The sequence below is a fragment of the Psittacula echo genome, assembly GCF_963264785.1.
Source record: "Psittacula echo genome assembly, chromosome: 6".
In the NCBI taxonomy this organism is placed as follows: Eukaryota; Metazoa; Chordata; class Aves; order Psittaciformes; family Psittacidae; genus Psittacula; species Psittacula echo.
Window position 1 is genome coordinate 37,572,498 of NC_137743.1, and position 11,480 is coordinate 37,583,977.

General features: G+C 38.3%; 1 protein-coding gene across 7 annotated transcripts in view; it reads right to left on the reverse strand.

Annotated features, from left to right (window-relative positions):
* Window positions 1-1,344: 1,344 nt before the first annotated feature.
* The window catches only part of GTDC1 (glycosyltransferase like domain containing 1), a gene marked incomplete at its 5' end in the record, with an annotated part of 127,781 nt that continues 117,645 nt past the window's right edge, over window positions 1,345-11,480 (reverse strand). For 5 of the 7 annotated variants that reach the window (XM_080620667.1, XM_080620666.1, XM_080620670.1 and 2 more), the window contains 3 exons: window positions 1,345-2,431; window positions 9,456-9,547; window positions 10,279-10,349. In XM_080620667.1, the coding sequence (XP_080476793.1) occupies window positions 2,348-2,431; window positions 9,456-9,547; window positions 10,279-10,349 (247 nt within the window). In that variant the 3' untranslated portion in view covers window positions 1,345-2,347. The remainder of the gene's footprint in view (window positions 2,432-9,455; window positions 9,548-10,278; window positions 10,350-11,480) is intronic. The other 2 variants (XM_080620665.1, XM_080620669.1) reach the window with 2 other exon arrangements.

The window sequence follows — 11,480 nt, forward strand, 5'->3', positions numbered from 1 at the left end:
GCTGAGAATCTGAAGGAATGCCAGAAGATAAAGCAGCACTGCTATTTGTCACCTGCAATCAAAGTTCTTACAGCTTTCCTATTATAGAACATTATTTGCAAGGGTTTGTAACTTGCAGGGAAAATTTTACATCCAGATGAACCCTCGCTTACCAGACCAAGTATCACCAATCAGTAAGTTAAGCAAGGCAGAGCCTCACTTCACCAAGGAGCTGGGCAAGACCTCCTTTGGTCATGGGCCTTACCAGGGTGTGCATGGAGGACAGCAGGAGTCTTCAGCTCAAAACCACAGAGCTGTGGTGTATAGAGTCTGTACACCACAAGCCCTTGTGCAACGTTACAGCATCTCCTTTGTCCCTTTTATCGGTTTGGAGAACGACTCCCCGTGAAACTTGAACCGATTTACTTTAATTGTACCATGCCTCAGTTTCCCAATCAGTAAAGACACAAAAAATCTCTAAATTGCTCTTGCTGGTGCAAGGTGTGATAACATCAGTGAGCATTCATGATATACTCTGGCAAGACAGAGGCAGTCTGGTAAGAACGCAAGGCAGTCCTGTTACTTGGTTGTACCAAAAATGACCACCACACCTATGCACGCTGTCTTGAGAAGACCACTTCTACTCAACCATGTTAAATGCCTAGAGCCAAGCTGGGCTTTGCTTGAGCAGAAATGAGGAGGAATCATTGTACAAGACAGATGACTACAGCAAAATTACAACTCTGCAGTGCTAGGAAAATATTTGAACACTTACCGTTGGATCTCCCTTAAGTTTTTTTGATTGGTTAATGGAGTAATTTTAAAGAGAGGTACTGCATGCACTCTCTCATGCTAAAAAAGGACATTTCAGCATCTTAATGGCATCAGAAGACATGACAGCACGTGTGCAGAGAGGGCCAACTCATGCCTGTCACCTACTGTGGACAGTGCTCGGGCAAAAGAAAGATGCTGGTGTCCACTGCTGGATGAGGAGAACGCACTTCCTCTCCCTGCCTGATACGAGGGAAGCTGAAACCATACCTGTCCACAAAGAGAGGTCTTCCCAGGCTTCACAACATAACGCTTTACCAAGAGCCGCCTTCTTGCTTCTTCCCAGAGCAGAGTTGAAGATCTTGGTATTGTCGTAACATTTTATTATCACTTACAAAACAGATCCTACTTCATCAGATAAAGACACAATTGCATTCATTGACTCTGACACAAGGATATGCATAGTGATAAACATACAGATAGATGTACACACTTATACATGAATAAGATATGCTAATTAAAAATTGCAGTGGGCACTTTATTAAAAATTTATTGTACAATCTACATCTTCAAAACATTTTACATCAACAAATATACCAGCTTGACTGCTGGAATCATAAGTGATTTATCTTTAAAAGACTGTATTTGCAACTGGATGCAAAGATTCTTGATGAACTGCCATTACATTTAAACTACTGGTTTTTATTGGAAGTATTTTGATTGTTATCTGTTTGTTCTCCATCCTTGTGAGAAATAAAACAAGTGTCTTGGCTTTCATTTAATTGGATAGATGGCACCATGTAGCATATTTCCCATGCTAGTGTGAATTACAGCTGTTTATCTTTCAGCTTTCTTTAAGATTAATTAAATGCAAATGTAACTCCATGAATCATGGGATTACCTGCCAGACCCCTTATTAATACCTTCACTTAAAAACCCCTGTGCCAGAGAGCCATTAATTTGGAAAAAAAAAAAAAATAGAGAGAAAAGAAAAAAAAAGAGTGCTAAAGCAGCCCTTTGCCTCCAAACAACCCGGACATGGCTGTCCAATTAGTCCGGCAGCATTCGGATCCTCCTTTCAGGCCCTGTGGCCCTTTGAGGACACAATAAGGCTCCAATGATAACCTGGCAACCTAGGTAGAAACTCAGCCAAGTGTGAGCGTTTGAAGCTGCAGCTTGGCTGCCATCGTGTCGGCGAAAAGAAAGAATTCAGGCACCATGTCATCCAGTACAAAGGATAAAAACAGATTCAACCGGAAATTCAATGTGGCACCACATATGGGATACATGAGTGCGGTTACACAACAGGCCACATATTTTTTTTGAACAGTCTCCTGCATGTGATGCCGAGGACATGTGTAACCATCATAACATCTCTAAGAATCTGTATTTAATTTGAGCTGGGGTGGTGGCAGGGATTGGAGATCTGAAGCCGCCACAGGTTTGTGGCAGATGGCTCTGTGTCAGCTATGACAAGCAGCCAGGCTCGGCTTCCTCTGCAGATTTTCTTTTCTCTCTGATCAGGTAAATATGGGCACACTCTGGAAACTTCCACAATTCTGCCTGAGGCTGCAAGTTTGTGACTTAGCCCCATCTGTCACAAATCTTCCTTCGGTTCTGCTGCGAGCAGAGACCTGAATTTACTGCCGAGTGCTGCCCAAGAAAACCCAGCCGTCTCGCCCTACAAGGAAGCAGAAGAGAGAAGCGCACGAAGCCGCATTAGATGCTGGGACACAAAAGGGACATTTCTCGTGTGGGAAGGAGTGCAGCTCTGTGCTGAAATCCTCTGCAGCAACCAGAATTTCAGGAGGGGTGGAAGCAAGCTGTTCACAGAACACTTAAGCTGCATTATTTGGAAATGGGGGTGAATTCAGCTTTTTTTTTTAAAGACGGGTAAAGACAGGTCAGCAGTCCCAGGTTATTTGCTCCTGGATGAGCATCATCAAACATCCGTCCGCTTTACTGGTGGTCTCAGCAGATGCACCAAAGACTGGACACCTGAGGGGACAGACCTGCCTCTCTCACCCTCAGACCTTGCAAAACCACAAACCAGCAGCAGTGAGGGCCTAATTCTCCTGTTTGATCATCATCAGTCTCGCTACTGGGCTTTATTTTAGAGTTACCTTGGAGCGAACAAATTCAACTCCATTTTTCGGGAAGTCTGCAAAAGTCTGAGCATTCGTTTTTTTAAGGAACAGTGATTCAGTCAACAGTTCCTAAGTATGGAGAGATCAAGGGAAGCAAAGTTTTCACATAAAGTCAGATCTCCCCATGAAGAACATGCAGCATAATAATAATATGTCAGTAGCACTACAATATCTTTTATGAAATAATCAACTTGATTGTATCTTGTGTCCTAAGATCCTAAACATAAGCAACTATCATCTATTCTGCCATCATTAGACTACAGAATTAACCTTTAGAATTTCATAAGGACTGGTCATCCATTCAGATCTATTGTTTCAGGACTGCTGGAGTTCAAGCAGAAAGTACTGATTTGGCATAAATTTTATGCACTTTTTAAAAAAGTACTTTAAAAAAATTAAGAACTAGAGACTATTATTCAGCACAAAACCTGAAATTGGCAGGCAAGACAGCAGAGTGATTTACAGAGCCAATTTTGGATCAGCTTTACTCTATGACTCAAATCCTTCGCTCTGTAAGTGAATACTGGGGTGAAATCAAGGTGGAAAGCAGGTTGTAGTAATTATTTTTGGAGCTCAACTTTCAAACTTCAAGCACCTTTGGAAACCACCATCAAAAGACAGCATTGGTTTACATGAATTGGGTACATTGTGAGGCCCAAGTCAGAGCTATATAATACTCTTTGGTAGAGTAATTGTATTTCCCTGAATAAAATGGTCTGTTCTGCAGTTTCTTATGCTGGCGTTTTAAAACTCATTTCATTCTTTCTGTCTTTAAACAAAAATCATCGAATGTTGGATGCAAGGTTACACAAGGTAAGTTGGTGGGTACCTTGCACAGTTGGTTCAGAGCATACTGACAAACCACAACAGTAGGAAAACAGTTTCAAGCTTCCTTTCTCAAGGTAATTTGAATAAAATATATTGAAAACCTAAGTTTTCATGCTTTTTGCAACTTTTCTTTCAAAGTCAATCCTATTTCCTTTCATCAGTTTTTCCACCTATCATTTTGCAGTGGCTGTGGTTCATCTGCCAGTTTTAATTTACTTTCTAAAACTAAATTGGAAGCTATCTAATACTGTTATAATAAGAAGTTCAAAGTCCTGGTGTTTATGCTGAAAGATTGGTCCATAACTGCTATTTAACGAAGCTTTTTTTTAATGCCTGCTTTACAAGTACAGCCAGCTACAGACCAACATCTTCAGAGAACTGAAATCTCATAGACACAAACCTCAGAGAGCCAAGAGCAAGGCAAGCCCTGGGAGAAGGTTGGGTGCAGGCCATGTAGATATGTATATGCATACTTACATATATGTATACATACACATATATTATATCTATATATGAATGGCTGGATCCTAGAATAACCTAGCAGGTGATTTCAACAGCCTACCTATTAGCTCATTCCTTCCACAGTGATGATTCACGTTAGCTAGCAGACCCCCTCTACCATGGCTGCTTCCAGACCCATACGCTGCTTAAAGACTTAAGGTTGCCCAAGATACTTAAACTGTGTCCCACAGTCCAGCACGTCTTCCATCTGTGCAAACCTCCTAGGCTAGCTGGGTTTCACCTATATCAGTCATACATATGGTAATGAAAAATGGCAAGTCTAACCTGGATGCAACCCTGAACAACTTAGTTCAAACTTGAAGTTAGATCCTACTTGGAAGCTGGCCCTCCTTTCAGGAAAGGCTAACCAGATTACCTCCAGACTTCCTTAATTACTCTATGATTTTATATTCTAAATAAGTAACCAAAGTTTTCTTTCACATAAGAAATCCTTATGTTACAAACATTTCACTTAGGATCCTATGCCTAAGCACTGAGACAGAGATGGGAAAGCATGGACACAGCATGCTGCACTCCAGAGTTCCTAGGCAACTATAACCTTTCCATTCAGGCTCCGAGAAGCAGATCTAGACCATCTCTGAAACCACTTTAAATTATGGTTACTGGAAACTGAGTATCTCAAGAGGCAAATGCAAGTTTCCCACTTGTGCTTCTAACCTCCTTCTGACCAGTGCCTAATGTTAGGCAGGTAGAAACACAGATTTGACCCAATGCCATCTTCTTAATCTGCAATCATGCTCTGCTGATGAACACAAAGCCAGCAGGATGGCTGGAAATACTTGTACTATTTGCATATCCTATAAAGCTCTAAATTAACTTTATCAGCTCAGGACAAAAGATCTGGAGAACACTGTAAGCAAACATCTGTTCAATATACATTCACCATTAAAAAGTAAACAGTAGGTTTGGCTCCATAAGGAACAGGTTGAAAATTATCAGAGTACAACATATAACATAAACTGATGGCATGGCCTAGAATACTCTGTAAAGCAATGATCACACCAGCACAAAACCAGCTCTCAAGCATCAAACCAGCTTGAATGATTAGAGCTTAAACATGGAATAGCATTCACAAGGAGAGACTGAAAAGACCAGGGCATTTTAAGTGTCTGACAAATGTTTACAGAATAATGAATAGTATAGAAAAGATGGATGGGGAGCTTCTGCTTCCAGGCAACTGACTCCAGAACAAGAAGACAGAAGACGCTCAATGCAACTGAAGGTGGGGAAACTCTGAGCTAATTGAAGGAAATGCTTTTGGTGCTGTCTGCAAAAATATGATGAACTGCTTTGGTATAGGAAGATGTGAAAGACAAGATCAGGAGTTTCCAAAAGCCTGAATGCCAAATGGAGAACTATTATGTACAGCTTATTAGGTTTTACGTACTTAATACTAGAAGGTTATGAAAGATGATAAAATCTTCATGTTCAGGGTTAGGATCAATCTCTAACTCTAAAAGACCTAATTTTACCTATGTCAGCCTTCTCCCAAATATCACAAATATCAAAACCATAGTATTAAACACATGGCACGGTGATCCAAGATCAGTTTTCCTTTCTATGTTTTTTCCTGACATACCAAAGATACTGCTTTATCTCAAATCAGAGCAAAAAGAGAGGTAAAAAAAAAAAAAAAAAAAAAAAAGCTTTGTTAGAACTGCCCTATACAGCCAAATCCTAAGCCTGGAAACAATTCAGATGTCTACGGTCTAACTGGGATCTTAATTTGATTTTACAGCAGTTTAATCCCTTTGAATTCAGCAGACTTCCTTCTACAGTGGTGTAAGAAAGAAAAAAAGAATCACGCCATGTGTCTTTTCATAGGCAGGTGAGCTTCTGCAGTGTGATGGAAATGAGAAGATGAATGTCAGAAAGTGGGCCAAATTCTTTTCTCCGTTGAACAAGTATGAGTGAGAGTAGGATTTTTCTGTAGGAACTGAAGCTGACAGCATGTCAACCCGCACTCATTCAGCTGGGAGGGCTGGGAGAGATTATTTAAAGTTGTCAGCTCCTTCCATGCCTGGCTTTTGGCAACTCTTCTTGTCCCTTTCCACTGTATACTCTTTATACATGCTGTTTTAAATTAAGAAACTGAAGTGAGGGAACTGAAAGGTAAACTTAAAGAAAATAATGCAGAAACAAATGTTTTCCCCTATTTTTATTTAATTTTTTTTTAAATTTTAAATCTATTAGATAGCGAGCTTGCAAACTGTGACAGGTTCTACAGTGTACTCCATGGGAAACTGATGCCCTGTTGTTCCTTGCTTAACTCTGGCATTTTGGCAACCGCAAATATCCAGAACAGGAGAGAAACATCTGATTCCATAAAACTGGAACAGAACAAATAATTGATAACAAATAAGGTTTGTTTTCCACTCATCTCAATCTTCTGCTAATAACTGGTAGAAGGCAACATCAAAATGCAAATAAGCCAGCGCTGGAGCTGTGAGAATACACAGGGTGAGTAATACATCATTTGGAAAGGTTTTCATAGGTGCTCATATTATGGACATTTTTAAATGTCTGCCAGCATGAATCTGCTCCATAAAAGTAAGCTATTACAGTTTAATATCTTGGTCTGTGCATTTTCACAGGGATATCCTCTGTGTCCACCTCCCTGAACTGACTGCCCTTCTGCCGTTTATCTCCATTTTGCCCCTAACTTTGTTAGCACAGTCACTGAAGACAACTGAAGGAATAAACTGCTTGTTTAATTAGGCCACTGTCTAATTATTATGGATATCCTTCATAATAAAACCCCAACAATATGTAAAAGGATAAGCCAAAGTACTTCTGATGATGATTACTTCCCAATCTATGAAGCAGAATCCTCAATCAGTGGAGAAAAGCACAATTTGCTTTTAAAGCATTTTGCTCTCAAGGCTTCACAGATACTTTATGAACTTCAACAAACGAGTATGTCAGGAAGGTTTCTGAAAGAAAAGTAGCTAGTTAGTATGTGCTACTGTACTGGGGTCTCTTTTCTATTCTACTACAACATATATATAATATTATATTGATCTAAAAAAAGTGAAAATACAGTGGAAGTGCTGAGTACTCTTCATGATTTCATTCTTTTCAGCTTCCTAAGAAGCAACGTTGTTCCAACTATAATGACATTAACAGCACATATCTGAGTGAGCGTCATTCTAGGAGGTTTTGCGCAGTTTCATTGCAAAAGGAAGACTTTGTGTACGTGGGTGTAGGTACAAAAAAGACAACTCTAAGAGTATTCTCCGAGCTGATCCAAAGCCTATTAAAGACAACAGGATCTTTTCTCTGGTGCTTACAGGTTCTGGATTAGGCCCTGATTTACTCATTTTAAAACGATCCTCCATTCAGCGTAATTGCTACCTGTTGCAGACATTCAGCTCAAACACTCAGGAACAGGGCTGCGCTGTTAATAGTGCACAAGGCCATACGCATGGGGCAAGATAAAAACCTCAAGCTTCTGCCTGCAAATCATCACAAGGGTTGCTTTTTTTTTTTTTTTTAAAGGAGAAAAATCCTTCAAGCAAATCAGCATTTTGCTTACAAGTCTCATGTACATATTTTAAACTCATGCTATTTTATATTATCGTTTCTTCTACTGTTATTTCCACTTTCAGTGCACCTTGGCTGTTTCAGAGCTGGGGATTCACATGCAGTGAGCAGATCCATGTGCACACAACTACTAGCTGAGCTTGAAGCACTGAGAAATGTCAAGGTAAACATTTAAGGACTGTTCTCCCTTTGAAGCCACCATGTATAACCATACGATACTACTGACTCAAGAAGTAATGCTGAACACTGGAAGTGTTCAGTCAGCATTTTAAACTATTATGAGCTACCTTCTGAACCATTGCCAAGTTAATAGACAATGAAAGATAATGAGCTTGAAATTGGGTGTTAAATTGCATTTTTGGTTCTCTCTTTTTTTCCTGAAGTTTAACTGTTTCCTGCAGAAACAACATCATCTTTGATGCATCATTATGTAAATGTCTATTTTTAGGACACAAATTAAGTCAGGCATGGGCTAAACCCTTACTCCTCCTGCTCCATGTGTGCGGGAAGGGGCAGAGAGGAGGACGACACACAGCAAGATCCAAACTTTCTGGTCTCCAGAGGGAGGAAGGTGGAGAGAGGAGGTTAGGTCTGTCGGCAGCATGAGTCTCCAAATTAAGATTACTCCACATGCTCATTAAGAGTGTGCCTGGACAGTGACATACAGGGAACACTAAAAGACCACATTTGAATTGCACAGGCAACATGAAGAGTATTTCTACGCATTCCCAAACCTTTAAGGACTTTCAGCCGAATTTGGCTTTTTTACAACCTGAAACACCTTTGTCGTGTGGGGTAATGCGTATCCAACCTGGCTAGACTGATAAAGTCATAAAATGCTGCAAATTTACATATCAGCATGAAGAAAATTAATAGCAGTTATTTTTATAAAAGCAGCGTCATATAATAATAGGTCTTCATTGCCAGAATTTACTGCTTCACCTACAATTGTTTAATTTCTTTTTTTTTTTAAAGTTTGACTCCTAGCAGTATAAATACACCACTTAAAAACGTGAAAAGTGGATCTAGCATTGAACACTAGATCAGAAGTTGAACGGAGAGTCTGCTACTGAAACTGTACTTTCTTTTCATAAATAACTGCAAAGAATAGGACGTGATAAATACCATCATATTATGCTTCCGATAAACTTTTTTTTATGTTCAACATAAAAACAAAGAGTTAGAATAACTGTAATTATGAAAATAATTCAAATAATTCCAAAAGGCAGAGAAATCTTACCTGATACCTGTTACCTGTATTTTTTGAGGATTGAAGATTAAATTAGGATAGGAAGGTAGGCTTATACTCATTAGTATAATTGTGGGATCTTTCTTTTATTTTCCTTTTAAACTAATGAGTTGCATTAATCCAGGTTCATTTTTATAACCCTCTTGGGTGCAAATGTAAAGGACAGTCACTTTAGAAAACAATAAATTAAAAAAAAAGCATGTAGCATGCAATAAGTGCACGTATTTCATAAGACCTAGGTTAATACAACTGGCATCTATTTTAATTAATCCTTGTTAGTGTAACGACTAATATCCCTCCCTAGCATGTTTCCTTTAAACATTAGTATGTTAATTAAATGTTGTTTTTTAAGGGCTTTTTTTTCCTTTGTACTTCAATACGGCATTATATCATCTAAAACTATTCTGAACAACTACCTTATAAAGATGTTTCCTCACAATATCGGGTCTCTTGCAGAAATTCTGAAGCCTTTTAAAAAGCTGTTCAGGTGTAGAATACAGATATTCAGCTGCAGGAAAAACAGATACATTTTTAATGAAACAAAAACCTCAAAGCACACACTCGATATTAGTCACTTTACTAATTAAAAATGCATATTGCTCTGTGCCGCCTCGTGTTTTACATTATTTAAGCATGATTTTATAAGGTTACCTCAGCTCACAAGGATGTTTAATGCTAAATAAGACTGTGTAGTTGTGCTGTTTAGACATCTCCTTTGGGTGATTAAAATACATTATTCTAATGTAACACAATGCATATGTGATACATTTAGTGATGAGATTTTTCAAAGAACTGGTACTACATTAGTGCGCATCCTGTATCACAGTTGCATACTATTAAGTATTAAATTGTTTAAATAATTTGGTGTGATTTTCAGGCCTTTCTGGTTTGGTGGTTTTTCGTTGGGTTTGTTTTTTGGTTTTTTTTTTGGTGTATCAAAAAAATCTGCAAACCATTGCAGCATCACTGACCTTTTAACAAAAATCTATCATTATGGGTTGTGTATGCTAACAATGAAGAATGCTATTTCAAAACTTGCTTTTGTGTTATCTTAAAAGAACAGATGGCAAATATAAACTTCGTCTAATGTATTAAAACACATAAAATTTTCTTTAACACTAACATGTTAGCTTGCCAAATAAACAATTGCTTTTGCACAAGTTTAGTCTCAAACTCTGTATTTTAGCATGAATCACATTATTACATTTCAGCAAAAAGAATATGCAACAAAGCAGCTACCTGGAAATATCTCTGGGTACACCAAGGCTTTGGGACACAGCGGATAACAGCCACAATATACAGCTTCAACCCTGAAGATCAGAAATAATAAATACATAAAAATAGACATTAGCGAGACAAAAACTTATTTTGGTGCAAGAGCATTGAGGTTGACTACATATAGCAAGAGTGAAGCATTTTTTCTTCAGCAGCATAATCCTTCTAAATGCCAAAGTTGCTCTTTTTAAAGAAAATTTTATTGATCATATGAATTACACAGAACAGAACAGCGAGCATATGTTTTGTTCACTGAATAAATCAAAGCGCAGCTCTGCATTTTTTTGTTTTTTAAATACTGTTTAACACATTTTATAATCAGCAGACAGACACATGTAACAACATGGTGAAGTATGGACGGCTTTTCTTAATAATGCTGAAGAAAAACAAGGGCATACATGCGCATGTTTGAAGATACGTGGATGTATACACAGATGCATGCCATCACCATTACCTGACAGAACAGATATTCTCCTCAGACTTTGAGACTCCAAAGGTTACAGTTAAATATAGCTAGAAACAACTTACAGCATGCTTCAGGCTGGGATATTTTAGCTTATGCACATGCTTCAGATAATTTCCTTTATTTTTCAGGACATAAACTGTTGTATTTTCTAATAACTACTGATGAGATTCCTTCGCCAAAGCATGCAATGCTTTGTACTTGTGTTTTTTCAAGGAACAATTTACATATCTTCTGTAACATCAAATCCAAATATTTTATCATTGCAACACAGTGGTGCAAAGTTTTCTAGTAGAAAATCTGAAGAAAAGCTATTCTCTTTGTGTCTGCATTTTAATAGCTGAATGGGTTAAGGCATCAACTTTTCAGTTTATTTTTTTTGCATAATGACCATTGATATGACATAATGTCCCTCCAAAGATACAACTGTAATTTCTGTTGGCCAGAAATTACACAGTGAAATTCAAAACACTTCTTAAAATATGTTTATTTTATGAGAGTCTTTGAATTTCCTCCAACGTGTTGACCACACGAGGGCTTCATTTTTAACTTCAGTTTCCCTATTTCAAAAAAATATCTGAAATCTTGTCAACATTCACCTTTTCTATTTTCAGTGACAATCGAAAAGGCTTTCGCCATCTCCATGTGCATATTGGGTTTGGTGCTTTATTATGGGCACCCAGAAGGAACTCTGTTTCCTTTA